Source organism: Bombus vosnesenskii, unplaced genomic scaffold (assembly GCF_011952255.1).
Source record: "Bombus vosnesenskii isolate JDL3184/JDL3185 unplaced genomic scaffold, Bvos_JDL3184-5_v1.1 scf7180000013314, whole genome shotgun sequence".
NCBI classification, from domain to species: Eukaryota; Metazoa; Arthropoda; class Insecta; order Hymenoptera; family Apidae; genus Bombus; species Bombus vosnesenskii.
Genome location: NW_022882960.1, coordinates 60363 through 76516, shown reverse-complemented (window position 1 = coordinate 76516; position 16154 = coordinate 60363). Strand labels below are relative to the sequence as shown.

At 45.7% G+C, this 16154-nt stretch overlaps 1 protein-coding gene across 3 annotated transcripts in view; it reads right to left on the bottom strand.

The window, feature by feature from the left end:
• Positions 1–16154, bottom strand: part of LOC117235034 (myocardin-related transcription factor B-like) — a 38072-nt gene that overhangs the window by 7043 nt on the left and 14875 nt on the right. For all 3 annotated transcript variants that reach the window (XM_033496685.1, XM_033496683.1, XM_033496684.1), the window contains exons 3-6: positions 6408–6473; positions 2069–2365; positions 1530–1903; positions 976–1260 (exon numbers count right to left, since the gene is read on the bottom strand). In XM_033496685.1, coding sequence (XP_033352576.1) covers positions 976–1260; positions 1530–1903; positions 2069–2365; positions 6408–6473 — 1022 coding nt within the window. The remainder of the gene's footprint in view (positions 1–975; positions 1261–1529; positions 1904–2068; positions 2366–6407; positions 6474–16154) is intronic.

Below are 16154 nucleotides of genomic sequence, written 5' to 3'. Positions count from 1 at the left end.
AATTAGCGCTCGAATTACTCAGAGCTAACGAGGTGGGCCTCGGGCCCCAGGCCCTTCAAGAGATCGCGAGAGTTAATCACCCGATACGATCTCCTTCTGCGTTTCGTTCTTTTCTCTTTGCCCAAATAGAAAGAGAGAGAGAGGGAAAGAGAGAGAAAGAGATTGCTCCCTCGCGGGCTACGGGAGCCGAGATTTACCGGCCGTCCGTATCCCTTTTTACTTTGCTTTTACCCCTTCTCTTCTGCTCGCTCTTACTTTTTTTTTCTACGGCCATTCGCCATTCTCGTCTGCTTTCTTTTCTCCCGTTTGTCGTTTTTTTTCCTTTTCGAGCTTCTTGTTTCTTTTGTTTCCTCTTTGTCTCTGCCTTCTTGTCTCCTATCTCTGTTTCGTCTCCTCCTCGAATCTTTTTTCTATTTCGCGCAGTTTTTTTTACTTCGAAACATTTCGTCCTCTTTTTTCTTCTTTCTCTTATCTTTCCAAATATCGGTAGCCGATACAGGACGATTTCGCTTTACATTTACGGGGCCACGGAGAATCGAAAATGTTCGCAAATTTTAGCGGCAACGTAACACCACGCTTTGTACGCGGCGAGTCATAAAACGTTACGCGAGTTTTTACTTTCGTACGGCCAGGTTTAACGTTTAAGTAATATATTTGCACCTTGCTGGCATGAGAGCCGTGCGTTCACGCCCACCACCGAGAAATATAAACAGAATCAAGAGTGAAAGTAGTAAACGCTACATCGATTCCTGTTCTTTTCTTTTATGTACGTTCTACCGTTACATCGCTCGCGTATCATCGATTTATAATACACGCCTAATACTCAATGGGAAGATCGATAATTGCCAAGAACTATCTCAGTCGTGTACATATATCTAGCGAAACACAATGAAAAGCTTGAGTGGATCGGTACCGCGAGTAAAAGACAACATAGGGGCATTCAAAGAGACAATAGAAGTAATCAAAGCGACTCACTTTGTACTCATGGAACTTGATGGTACGAGTCTTCGGTTGGCTTTTGGTCTTCGACTTCTTCCTGTTCTTATCCTTGCCGGGCGCGTCGCTCCTCTGACACGTGGAAGCGGCTATGGGGCTTGGTTGCGGCCTGGGGGTGATGGCGGCCGGCGGTGGTGCCGGTGGCGACGCTATCGAGATATTGGAAAGGGGACTCAGGCTGGACGTGGTCGAGCCCAAGGACATCGGACTCGGCGCCGGCGCCAGTGGAAGGAGGGTCGTCGATGGACCGTTTGTCTGACTCGCCTGTTAACAGAGATCGTTGCTTTTTTCACTATGGAATCCTCGATTAATCAGCTTACATCGGTACGCTGCCAATTTATGAGCAGCTCTTAACGTCCGACGTAAATCTATTTTTGCGGCGTGTTTCGATGCTTTTTCCATCGCTATCGACGTTCCCCGCTTATTGTCTCGAAATGTCTTTCTTTCGGGACGCCGTTATCGTCCATCTACATCGACCGATAAATCAACCTTCCGTCGGAGATCGGGATTTACGCGATTCTCGAGCCGCTCACCTGCGTAGAAGCATGCTGTTGATTGTGCTGCGCCTGCTGCTGGGATTGCTGCTGCTGCTGTTGCTGCTGCGAACCCACCACCGTATTGCACAGTTCTGCGAACGTTTGTATCGTCGACTCGTTCGACGCTTGTTGGAACACCGGCGACGTGGACGAGACTACCACGGCACCGCCAGTCGTTGGAATACTAAGGGAAACGGTCACTATACCAGCCGAGGCAGCCGCTGTTTCCAGAACGTCCGACCGAGATTCCAGCTGGGGCGACGGTGCACCTTCCGAACTCTGAGAGTCATCCTCGAAGGTGATGTAATGGTCTGGATGCTGAGGCTTGGTTACCTGGCCTTCGCAGGTGGCCTTGAAGGAAATGTGACCCTCTGGTGGAAAACGATAACAAGGAAAGGATAAATTTAAGCAAAATATAAGGAAACAAGCTGCGTTTACGTGACACAAAAGACGCGTTAACGATGCTCTTTTTACAAACGTCCGAAGGTTATCGATCAAGATCGCGGAAGACAGATCGAGTTGATGCATGCGCTCACCTTTAACCGCCCTCTCAATAGGTTCCTCCGTGTGGAGAATGTTCTTCTGGATGAGCTCGAGCGGTCCAGGTCGATGACTGAGTTGGTCGTTCAGCTGGTCGGCTAACCTGGCCTTCTTCAGCATCCGTTGCCTTTCGGCCAGGCTCGGATCCACGTGACCTACATCTTCGAGGATATGCTGTCTAACCAGCTCCTCCCGACCTGGTCTCTGCTGGATCTTCGCCTTCAGCAGGTCACCGGTTTTCGCCCGTTCCAATTGCTTCCGTTGTTCGTGAAACGCCGGCGGTGTCTTCAGAGCTGTGCGAATACCGATCGATAATCGTTAGTTTTCGAGAAATCTACTCAGAGTTTACCACGCGTGTCGAATTTGTTCCACGATAACACCGACTAAATATATCCTAGACGTGCCGGTATGAGGATCTCGATAAAGGTACGCGATCTCGAGAGTTTATCTTCGCAGGTACCGTTTCCGACGTGTTGAAAATAGTGCGCGTTTCGACGCCGAAATCAATGTTCCTCGGATGAAAATACATATTTAGAAATCTCGCGTTCTCCACGTATTTGTTTACCATTCTATCGTTTGAGTATTTTAAACAACGAACTACGTTTTATCGGAAGCAGCGTTTCGATCGAAGCGTAATTTTAGACAAGTAACCTTGCCTCACGGAGGAAGTCACTATTTCCAGCTGGTTAAAAAACTCGACTGTCATTCACTCGTGGTAGAACTAAAATCTCGGCCGCGACATACGCTCGGAAGATTTTATCTTCCGCTGGGGACATTTAAATCACGCTCGGTGGAATGCGACTATACTTTCATCGAGTTTTCTTCGAGCGCGTCGATAGCGGAGAGGAGCGAAAGAAGCGAAACAGTGCTCCGCAACGAAGGGCGCGATCTAATAAAAGAACCGGCCGAATGAAAAAGCACTTTCGAAGCTTTTAGGGTGTCCTCCGACGCATGCTGCACGCATCAATTTCCGGCACGATGGCCCTCAAAGGACTGGCCTCGTGGCGCCATTTTGGTGTCAACGTCAAACGCCTCGTCGCATTCCTGCACGCCATTAAGTTCCCGGATAAATGATCCCCGGACCGTTTTCTCTACACTCTACGTGAGCATCGCTCCACTATTTCCGGACGAGCGACGCGCACACGACTGTCGCATCATTACGTGGAATAAAAGGTACATGCCACCTACGGTGCGACGATGTGGCAATGAAAATATGGAAACACGTTGCTCCACTGTCTTACCAACGGATTCGTTCGTGCCCGATAAATTCCGGCTTACCTCACTTTCAACTATGTTTATAATTTCGTTGGCGATAATTTCACGAATCGTTCGTTACGTTTGTCCATCGATGGACGCAAGATTTTATAGCGTTCGTAAATCATCCGTGAAAATCGTGGCTACTCAATGGCGCCGAGATCGTTTGTTCGATCGTTGCTCTAGCTATGTGTACGAATTGGCCGCGTAACGCACAAGAGAAGCTCGTTAGCTGCGGGAAAATTGGCGAGCCGCGAATCTGAAAGCGCGTGCAAAGACAGGGAGCGGCGAACGTAGCCGAGACTGCGTAGGAAATGCTAAAATTAACCGAACGATTCGAATCAATTAGGCCTTTCCAACATCCCCGAGCAATGGCTCGCGGCTTTTGTCTCACCCACGCGTGTTTGTTAGCGAAACCCGCCGCGGGTGTACTATCGGCTATACACGCGTATATATTCGCACAAGCCAGCTGTGACCTAATTGTCTAGTTTCTATCGAGATGCGAGTAAATCACGAGCCGATGGACGTGCATGGGACTCGAGGTTTTACCCTGTCGAGGGAACGACCATAAAAATAAACGATACCTACGTCGAGAATTTAATTTTGTACGATAAATTCTCGTTGTCGCGCGACTTTATTACATTCGTATCGAACGCGAGATCCGTGAGCCTAAGATGCGTCCTCATATTCGAGTTTCTCGTGTTCGCGATCGGCCCACTGATATTTACGCGAAATCCGAGGCAATTACGTCGAGATTCGTGAATGGCCTCGAAAGTGTCTCAATTTTCATGCAAATGTAATCGCTTCGTTTGGGTGAAAGCGCGCACACAGTGCACAACGCGTCACGGCCTTCTTCTATTTCTTTTTTGTATCGACGAAAGTTGCACTTTCGTAAGTTCGTTTCAATATCGAAGATTCTTCTTTATAGAACCCTTGTAATTCAAAGTTAGCTATTCGATGTCTAACGCAACGTAAAGAAAAATCGTATTTTACTAGAATCATCGTTTCGTTCAAATAGTTCACGTGCACCGATAGAGTCTCATCACGCAAACGAGGAGAAGCGCAAAAGCAATCGGCAACCCTAAATCATTTACGATTGCACGCAACAGGCGCCAGTCGTTGTTACGAGGGGAATGGGCAATCGAGATTTTGGATTTACGACTCGCGATCGAAATAATTGCGACTTGCAATCGCAATCAGTCCTAATCGCGCTGCAACGATAGTCTCAAGAACGTTGTTAGTACGATCTATTAAATGTCTTGATTCGCCGGGGTAGAATTCAATTTTTGCGGTTTACGTCGGCCGACGAGAATACAGGAAATTATTCGCTGCCATTTACACGATCTCGAGTGCGTGGCTTGCGAAACGCTCGATTTAGATTCCGTGATTCTCGCAGCGAGTCGCAGCTTTGTGTTGTTTCTTAGCGGCTGGTTCATTGGCGAGGATCGCGCGTGGGCGCATTGTATAATATAATAAGCGAGCGCGTCCGGAAAATTTCGCCGATTATGCAACCGCTTCCGTGTGAATACACGATGATACGAGCAGCTGCATGGATCGTTCAGTCCGTCATTGTTCGACGTTCGTGCGTGTTTCACTCGGATGTAAAGATACTTCTTCTGAATTGTAAATGTAGGTGCTGGTGCAGTGTAAATATTTTTGCAACGCCATTGAAGTCGAAGTAAGGAAATCTATGAATGATTTGATAGCCTACTTCGTTGATCGTGAAACTTTGATTCATCTTAACTGGTTCGAGCATTCTTTCTCGCGCGTTAAAATTAGAATCCTTTATCCGGTAAAATTAGCTACTTTTGCAACGTGAAATTAATCGTGTCACGTAAACGGATCTACAACGTAATTGCAAGTCGCTTCTCCGAAAAAACCATTATCCCGTTGCCATGCGCGATATCTTCGACTCTTGCAAGCTGTAAATGACTACATCCCGTGGAACGAAGTTGCACACGATGGTTCGCGCGAACGCCAGACGAAACGGAGGGTATCGAACGTCGTATTTCTACCAGCCTGCGATAAACAGGCTGCATTTCGATGCATGAACTTTGCTGTGTAGTGGTAGTTTGGTTTGTGCGAGCAAATTATACGTAAATTTAATATACGAAGCACCGTACTGCCTCGTCGGATTATCTAGGCCGTAGTTGCTAAATTCCGTCGATGAACAGATTCCACTAGATTGTCGGATTATTAGATTATTTCGCGATTGTAGGTTCGCTCTGTCGTTAGATTATACGTTATCGAATACTCGAACTGTATCGTGCAATTGATAAAGTAGATTATTCGATGTGATAATGGCAGGATATAACGCGATCGCGGATAACCAATAAAACAATTTCAATCGCGAATTTGCTTTGAATTACCTAATGCCAATGATTTTCAACTTTTTGTTTTGAATTTGAAACTGGTAGTAATTATCTCGTAGAGAGCGATGGTTTGCAAGAAGGGGGCAACTACTAGCGAACCAAAGGAAAGATCACACGCGATATTAGCGCGCAATTGATCACTGTATGTGAGCACGTCAATTTAAGGTACTTTAGGAAGTCGTTGGTGCCCCAGTTACTTCCTTTTACGCGGTTGGCCGAGCCATCACGGGCAATCGCGTGGTAATTAAGTTGTAAGTGGATTAATCGGCCGTTATCGCGGGAAAAAACGCGACACGGTGACGAACTTGTTAAATCTAACTCGAAGCCCTCTCTCGAGTAGGGCAAATAAATTTGTTCGATCGGACGGAATCGTTTTCCTTTGCTTTTACTGGCCACTAAATACCATCAGCAACGAACTCTCTGACTTTACCGTTTTTGTCCAGTTTTATCGTGCTCTCTAAACTCCTAATTGATTTTGCTTTGAGAGTCATTCGACGAGAACACTCGTCTACGGTCTTGAAATCTTTATGGCCTCGTTGCTTTATTCGAAGAGCAGAAAAACATCGGCGTACAAATTTTCAATTACGGACGTTGGAAATTATTCGTAAAATTCAATTCGATGGGAAACTTGTAAATTTGGTGTAAGGCCGAGTCCTCGTGGATTCGACAAAAAGTCGGCGAAAATTTTTATTACGGTGGAGTTACTTACATGGCATGATGCCTTGCGCAACCAGCTGATTGATGGGTCGCCTCAGCGTAAGCTTCACCTTCAGCGCTGTAACAGAGAAAACAACGCGTCTTTCAACAATTCGTTTCTTCTCTCGACGACGTTATCTGTTCCACGATCTTGTACGTTCGCTCGATTCCCTTAATTCGATGCTTATCTCGACCATTCAACTATCGATTCCTACATCCGATTAACCCGTTCCATCTTACGAATAACCAATCTTCGTCACAACATAAACGCTTATATCAATTTCAACGAGTTATTCGGATAGTATTTTATCTCGCAGCATCTCGAAAACACAAGCACATTTTAATCTGATCGAATCGTTGCACTCTTACGGAAATCAGTCGAGATTACCTCAGATCGCGAGGATTTCCGTGGAACAGCCGCGGAATTTCACTGGCAAGCAACAGCTCGTTCTATAAAAATCGTATGATCAAAGTCGATCGGTGATGGCCGCGTGGCCATTTCTCGGTAGCCAATATTTTCTTTCCGCATGCCGTTTAAGCTGTTCCATATGGCGTGACTCGGTGGGGTCGGAGGAAAAAAAAAAGAAAAGGAAAAGAAGTGAGCACAGGGGAGAGATGGAAAAGAGGGATCCCTTCTTTCCAGTGGTTAATTGGACCACCGCACGCGTGTATTTTTCACGTGCTTCCGCGCGACGCTAATTTTGGGCTCGATAATTAAAGAGCGCCACGCCACGCGTGCTTACATAAATTACTCGAACTTTCATTTTGTTATCATCCTGCTCGATACACGAATATTCGAGATACGTGGCTCCTGGCCCGGACACGCCAGCCGGATACCAGGCGTAACGGGATTTGCGTACCGTATTGTCGGCGCGGCGGCGTTTTTCATGCCGGCAGCTACCTGTGTTTCAAGTACGGCTACATGGAAAGTTCGCTGGAAACTGGCGATTCTCGAATGCTACGGGCAAGTCAAGTGTCAGTTTGAGTTTCTTTCGTTTAGAATGGCATGTTGAGCGTGATAAGTTAAAAGACATAATGGCGATCGTAAAGTCGAGAGGTTTTGGGCTGAATCTTTCGTGGAGTTTATTTGGCCACGACACAAGTATACATCTAACCGAATCAATGGTTTTCCTTATCGCCCTAACATAAACATCCCATGTAGTCACTTCGTTTTACGGTTCTTGCTTCGCTTAAATATAGGTGAATAACTACTTGTATATCTTGCTTTAACCAATAATCCTGCAAAGACCAATTCACGTTCTAAACATAGAGTATCCCTCACCTCTTTTCCACCTAAGGAAACAAGCAATTTCCAGCATCCAAATATTCCTATGTAACAATTTTCGACGAAAAACAAATCCATTCGCGCCAGTTATTACTAGTCACGTGTCACGAGAACAGATCATGGATCGCGACGTCATCCATGAGACGTACACGAGTTTCGAATGGGTTCAGCGTCCGGCTGCGATTCGGCGGCGATTTGGCGGTCGGCTAATTAAGGGGCGATCACGGTGGATCGTGATTCGGGAATCCGGAGCCGACGGTCGTTCGCCGCTTGGGTTCGCAGATCAAAGGTCGACGAGGAGCACGAAGAGAGCGAGCGAGCGTGGCGTGGATCGCGGGCCCGGCTACAAATTAACACACAAAGGGCCCCTGGTTATAAATACGCGGAGGACGCGCGGGTCAGATTGCATAAATTGCCGGCGTAAGAGGAACAAAACCGCGGGCCGCATGGCCGCGCAATCTGAATTCAAAGCAGTCTGTATCCCGGAGAAAAATGTCTACCCCATTCGGTTTATTGGTCGCGAGACATAGCCGCACCAGGGGGATCCTTCGCGGTCAGTTTTTTCGTCGATCCACCGCAAATATCTGACTTCGACGTATCCGACTGCGAATAATCCACCGTTTATAATGTCCACTCTTTGCTCATGCCGCGTTTCAACGCTGCGCTCAAGCTATTGGGTACTCTTCAGCAGTTTCTGTTCAAAGAGCGAGGATTTCTTGCTGGATGAATCCTTTCATTTCAATATCATTTTGGTTGAACTAAAATGGAGCGCGAACGAAATGAAATGTGCACGGTAACGATCGAAAAATGATTAAAGACGCCGGTGCATGGTTTGGGAAAAAGTAGAGCGGAATTTTTCTCGATAACGTTATCACAGATCTGGTCGCACGAATTGTACGCGTGAATATTGTGATGGAGGAAACGTTAAGGATGAAGACCGACTGGTTTTGGTAGTCCCATTACAAAATCATCATTAGCTTTACGTAATGACTTCTTACGTTTATCTCGCTACGCGTGAATCCTTAAGCGAACAAGTTCTCACTTATTAACCGATCAACAACGACTGAAATTTATGGTCGCGGAAGGATAGCAATTAAGGCGTAAGATGTTGGTCAGAAAAAAATTTGCGATAATCCTATCGCCTAATGAGCATTCCTGATCGTATCCTCGCTATCGATCCTGACAATCATGCGTGGAACGCGCGTAACTATGCGCGCGATTGCATATTTCTCCTGGTGGCCGAGAAATTCGCGGATCGGTCATTGTACACGCGAGCCAACGCATTCTTCGACGTCTGCCTTTCGACTAGGAAATTCGGCCAAAAAATTATCTCGGTGCTTGGAATTCCATGTCACGTGATGCTGGAGACGTACGAATTTTAGCTTCTCCCGTAAGCTTCGTGCACTGAATTACGAAACATTTCTGATATATTCTAACTTGTATCAAGAAAACGTTCTATAGCGTTTGATTTTAATGTAAAAGATTGTGTATCGAAGAGTATTTAACTGTTTATAGACGTTATAAAATCGTTTGTACGTCGTAATTGTTTGCGTAAAATTGAACGAGGTTCGCTATAAATAATCGAGTGGATAGGCGATGGATCAACGAAATGGAAAAAGATATACAGAAAACGGGGAACTGGGACGGTCCTGAAAGTATCATGGTCCACAGAAGACAAATGGTAACGACCAAAACGGCTACTAGATGCAAGTGCCAAAATACACAGCGCCAAATACTGAGCCAACGTTTCTTGTATCGTTATATGGGCACAGTTGTTTCTAATTCGGTATCGCGTTTCATCTTCGCCCGGTAGGTGCTCTATGAGAAAGCCAGAACCGCATATTTGTGTTTGCTTCTCTTAATTAAGTCGCGCGCTGCCGTCGAGAATCGTAACAAAGGTAAGAGTTACGACCCGTCGATGGCACGCGGTGCTTCGAAATAAACGTACTTGTCCAACATTATCACGAAGTGAAACCAAGCAACCTCTTCCTTTCGACGATTCTCCAATTATTTAGCGGTGAATTTGAAGTTCGAGCGACGAAGAAAAATTACGAGTAGAAATATAAATATCAGGGAGGAAATATCGTGAAACAGGATAATCGATTTTGTGTTCTCGAGAAACCACGCCCTCGAGGTATAGTCGATGAAATATCGCGGGAGGTCATCGGAAGTCAGAACGCGGTGCGTATGCGACTCCACCGCGAAGATGGACGTTAACGAGCGGATGGACGAGGCGGAGGTGGACAGGCTGGCGAACGATACCCTGAACGAAACGGAACGGGACAGCTCTCCCTCGGTGTCGCGGTGCACGTGCATAGTTGTCCCATGTACCCGGTGGACCGACAGCTCGCGACTCAGCGGCTCGTGGCTTCGGCTGTCAGGGTGGCACGCGGATTCCGGCGATGTTTCGCATTTCTCGGAGATTTCATCGTTGTTCCTTGCGACGAAGAATCGCCACGAACAACGGTACTAAACGTAATCGAACATTGGCACTCGTCTCCACGCGCCACTTTCCGGAAGAAAAATTTCTCGCAAAATGCCCGTCGATGTTTTGGCTGAATGCCAATATAATTCGTGTGGTATCTCGAGTTAACATATTGTACGATTTAATCATCGCATAAATCACTTTTTCTATTATGAAACAAACACTTGACGCCTGATTATAATACGTTAACAGGAATGGAAACACTTATACTTACACTTCTAGCGTCTACTTGTGACATAACGGTTCATTTTTCATCTTGAGCATTCCGGTACATACGTTTCGTTCAATGCTTTTGGTTTAATCTATCGGCTTTTAATTATCGTTTCGTCGTAAATGCGCATCGGGAAACAAAGGGAGTCGCTCATTTTTCCAGAATTTCGTGCCAAGAATTGCAAGGATGCTTGGGGTCGCCGTGTTGGTTCGTCGCGTTAATTGCACGGTTTAAGGGGGTTTGAGGTAGCTGCAAGTTACGGGAGCTACACTCTATAAGCATTTACGCAATGCATAGAATGCAAATTCGCTTGCTGCATTCCTGCCAAGTGAATCTACCGATCGCGTTGCTTACGCCTTACTCCCCTTCGACGGAGGTGACCGTTCCGGTGGACACTACTGGTATTCATTTTTACATCGATGGCTAGAATCCTAGCGTAAAAAGGAGATGGATGATAGGAAAAAAGAAAGGGAAGAGAAAATTGTACGTAGCTGTTACAACTGTACAAGCGAAATATTCTCATCGTTCAAGTTTGTCCGCTTCGATTAGAATATTCTACTTAAAATGATCTACGCTAAGTTTAGTTTTAGTTTAAACCTGCTTTTCTTAAGTTTTGGTTCAAAAATTGTTCATTCGTGAAGTAACGTAAAGAAATCTCAGTCACTCTGCTGAAACAAACAACGGCCAGCAAAATGGTGAATATACGTGAATTTCAAAACGTATGAGAATTGGGTTTGCCTAACTGGCAAATTCATCTTTTGCTATTTGGTGATATCAATCATCGCGATGCGATTGGTTAATCTCGAGTGAGAATGGTGGTGTTTTTGAAATTGAAAACTGCAACAACGTCCATGAAAGTTGTTGCAGCCTCAAGCGGTACGTCCAAATAAGTCGCCTCGAACGAGGGAGAAAGATTACGATCATTAACCGCGTCATTACCAGACGTAAATTAGAGTGGTTAAGAGTAATTACGCGCGAGAGAGCCGGCAGATCGCTGACACAGCTGTCGATCGGAATTAAACCTTCTGCCAGGGGAATTAATTCGTGCTGTCGCATAAACTGTATTGCACCCGTTGAAATTCAATGCCCACGAGGCTCGTACGTTCGTTCGTGAAAGGGGCGCCTTTCGATCGCCTCGGGTCCACCTTGCCCGAGTGCAATACGTTTGAAAGATTACTGGCAAATGAGCTTTTATATTTACAACTTGATTCCTCGATACTTGTTCGTTAATTCTCGCCGAGTATCGTATTTTCTAGCTATTTTTTCGTCGATCTGTAACAGATAACCTTTTAATACCTCGAACGAAGATATCATTCGAGGATATAGTTTCCTCGAGTATCAAATTTTTTTTTATATCCTATGGATCGAATGCGATAAATCATCTTGAGAGCTTCTAAAAGCTTATACAAACTAAAGTGTCGTCGTAAGTAGATACGTTATAAATTGTAAGACGGATCATCAGATTTCATTTGTGTACCGGAAGAACGACTCACTTTTTGAAACCATTCAGAGGTGTAATTTCTGAAGACTGCGTTGTCGCCAGGTTTACGATCTTCCATCGTATGCCCGTTTTACGACGGGATACAGCACGAGATAAATCAAACCGGCAGGAATCCTAAGCACGGCGTTAAAGTGTCAAGGAGTTCCAGAAGAGGCGAGATTTCTCCCGACGATCCCATAAATATCGTGGTTTTGCGCCACTTTGACCCCGATTTTCGCCGGTAGTCCTCCAACGATTAATCTTACAAATTGCCGCCACGCTTCTCGCGGCTTCACGCCGGAACCGTGAAAAGGGAATTGACTGCATGACCAGCGACAGTTTTACGGGTCATCGGAGGGGCCAGCCCTGATGGAGGAGGAACGCGAACACTCGCAGGAACTCGTAGGGAAAAAATACTTTGCGCGTTGGGAAAGCTGGCGCGCAGCAGATTTAGTGGTTCGATAAATCGCTTGTGTGACAAGTGACGGATTTTAAAGGCTCTTGGGCCACATTGTAGCGCGTTGCTTACAGATTTATTCGATGGTCGATGGCCACACGGCGAATTATTCTCTGGTGTGTAATTTAAAAGATGTGCATTAATCACGATTTCATAACGTGTTATTTTGCGTTTACGTCGAAGCCATTAAGAGGTCGACGCGAAGAAAAAAATCGTTGAAGAAAAGGCGGATGAGACGACAGATGAATTTAGTGGTGTGAAATTTCTAATTTTAAAGCTTGACTTTTCAATCAGTAGAGTTACACAGGAGAATAGTAAAATTGGAAATTATTATGCGACATATCGAAGGAGGTTACGCGTCTCGAGACAGCATGACGGAAGTCGGGCGGCCATCGAGGATTCGAAAAGAGGAGCACGTGAGCGGCATAAGATACGCATAAGTTGGCCAGAATCGCGGGGGTGATCCAATAATACGGCAGCTTTGGGTATAAATAAAGCCACTAGGCCCGGAGATCACGGCACAGAACTCTTGTCCCTTCTCTCGACATAGTTTCTTCTATCCACCGTTTCTCGTCCTTTCGCATTTCACAGTTCTTCCTCATCTGTCTCCACTCGTTGTCGCGTTTCGACTATTCCTAGCCGTAAAATAGACCATGCTCGTTTACCAGTGCGCCTCGACAGAAGACGATTTAGAAAGCCGACTTAGTTTCATCTCCAGAGATTATTCGAAACAGGAAATGTCCCAATCCTCTACGCGCTATTCATCGAACAAATCTTAAACAATTATATTTCTTAACGTCTTTCTTCTTAAACTTGTCCTTTTCTAAAATAAAAATTTCAACGTTATTCGTCTTGTTCCGTCTGTTTTCGAAATATAAAAAAAAAGAAAAAAAAAAAATAAACGTCCAGAGTTTGCCAAAGGACCATAAAGCGACCAATTAATCGTTCGAACGACAAAGCTCTGAGTGTTTTGTCTCACGGTCGTCTCAATGGCGAAGTGGATCTTTTTTCTCACACTACAAGTCGCGAATAAACCACGCGAAAACAATCTATTTCCAAATCCAAAGAGCGTCGGAATGAATTTGACTAGATGTTTTTTTAAAAGCCTCGTTTCCTCCTAAGCCGTTCGTTAAATCGGCCATATCTCGATGCGTCGCAAAACAAAAATAATTCTTCGGCAGAATGCAGGAGAATCGTTCGAGCGAGTTTTGATTTATTCGCCGCCGGTAACGGACGCCCTGTTTTCTTAGACAACCAGCAGCCGCGTAAAAAGAAGGATGGCTATAATCGAATAACTTTAAGATCTAAAAAAAGCAAAGAGAGAAATGAGAAATAATTTTCAAGCACGCGCGTACACGCCCGAGGAAGTTTCCCGATGAAGTCACAAGCGTAGCGAGAAAAAATGAGACGCCTCCGAAGAAATTGACTGCTCGAGCCTGCTCTCCTCTAACCCACGGACGGAATATGATTTATGCGGCAATGAGGGACGAGAATAAAAACAGAGACGTTTGTTTAGAAAATAATCGCCTCGTCGAATGGTATCCCGCGCACGCGCATCGGAACAGGTGAACGCTTTTGAAGCCAATTACGCATATCCCTTGTTTTTCTAAGCCACGATTAATCGAGCCGACACCAGACAGCTACACCACCGTAACGTATCAAAGGTACAAGCCAACGAACAAGGCAAGTATCAACGCACGACGTAACGAACGTCGTTGTACACGGTGATTTCGAATACTTTCACGTGTTTCGAAATTGCAAAAATACGCTGCCTGATAAAACGATAAATACTTCGTTTGGAGAAAGTTCCACGAATCGTCGTATCGAGAACGGTTTAGCGTCACGAGTAGACTAATTAAAATTCGAGGCGACGCGTTGCGAATTTATCGGTGGCCGGCTGAATTTTTCAGCGACGCATTTCCCGCCATTGTCTGCGGCCGGTTGGACGCACAGCTGGCCGGAGAACGCGCGCACGTGCTTGCGTCAACCGAGTTGTTGGTTTCTGTGCGCAATAAAAAGTTCGAGTCGAAAATTCAGTTAAATTCGAAAGGCAGTCCTGATATCTTCGAATATCGATAATTTATCTCCTCAGGTTGAAAATCAAACTCCAGGAAACCATCGCAGACACGTCTCGATATTCCAAAACGTCTCAGCGTTTATTCACCGCTTTTCATTTCACTATCGCGTACAACCTTCATCCGTTGAACGGTATCAAGGAAGAGACGTCTCCCTTACGAACGATAATAAATAACACGGTACCGCGGCCGGTTATGCTCAACCGTTTCACCGTCGGCTATCTGAATCGATGGCACGAGAATTGATGATGCTTCGAAGACACCGAGTTGCTCGACTTCCCCGTACCTCTCCTATAATAGATCGTTCTTCCTGCGAATCCTCAATAACCATGACTCTACTACAACTCTGAAGGAAACAATAGCAAACAATCGCAAACCATACGGCGAAACCGTAATTCGCGGTAATCTCGGGAAAACACATTCCCAGGTCAAAAACAAGCTGTAGCGACGGTAAATCATCTTTCAGAGGGGAATCTTCTTATCTGAAACGAGTCCTCGCGAGGACACCCAGCCACCAATCAAATTCTTCAGGGATAAACGTTCCTCGACGCGTGTTTTACAACAATGTACGACCCTTTCGACGTTCCTTTTCCCTTCGTGCGATAACGCGATTGCGCTTTGAGTGGCGATCAATCTTATCGTCATTCGTCGATACAACGTTACGATTACAGGGGATGTGTGTTCCGAGGAATGAAACATCTGAAGACCGAAATACGTGCATTCGTAATTTAGGACAGACGTCCATCGTAATCGTAGATTAATCAGGGCGACTCTGATAAACAAAGTGAATCGCGCAACTATCGATCGTCGCCAATTCCTCGCGAGATAGCAGTGTGCACGATCGCGAGAGCGTGAATCGCTTTTATAGGCGAGCTGCACACAACGATATAACCTTGTGTACATTAGCGGTACGCGAGCTTTAACACGGCGTTAGCACGCTCCGCCTACTGGATACGCCTTCTAATCGATGTACGCACTTGTCTTTCGTAACGCTTCTCCTTCTGCCTGGTCTCGCCAGCTTGGCGAATTCCTTCGCGTTTCTTTCCCCGGTGCACCAGGGAAACTCTCATACCGTTTCACCATCCACGGTTTTTTTGTCGTCGCGTTCCACCCTGGTGGCCCGGGCCCGTGAGCTAAATGGGAAGCGTTTATGCCTTACGCGAACGGCCCGAGGAAATGCTTCGACTCTGGTGATTCCGTACCGGAGGGTAGATTCGGCGATTATATGTATATATACCTTCTTTCTCGTTTTTCAGTACGCAGAACTTGACAAACCGAGTTTATAGCGATTCAGGTCTTAAGTTGCATTACTCGGTTCTGTAGATTTCAATCGAAAAACTTCGTTAGCATGTGTGCATGTACCGCGAATTATTGAAAAAAACGCACAGAGATATGTAAATATTTCTCTGCGTTTTATAACGTTGAATGTTACACAACTGCGTTTCCTTCGTTTCGGTAGATACACGTTAATCGAGCCTTTTCGTACGAAGCATCTCTCTTTAACCTAGGAAACGGACTGCAACTTGGAATATTGCGAGACTCGTTCGTTCTCTGTTCGCTGGTTACGAATGTTACGAGCGACCCACGCAAAAACCGAGACACTCTTACCGCGCTGGACTAGGAAAAACAAGATTTCGTCGAACGAGTGGCTGTCGGAAAAGTATCAATTCTCGTGCCATAAATGCGTCACCCTGAACGAAATTGTCACAACGATGAAGGGTTAATTAAACGTGGCATTGCGCGTCGCGGACGCGTGTGTCTCTTACT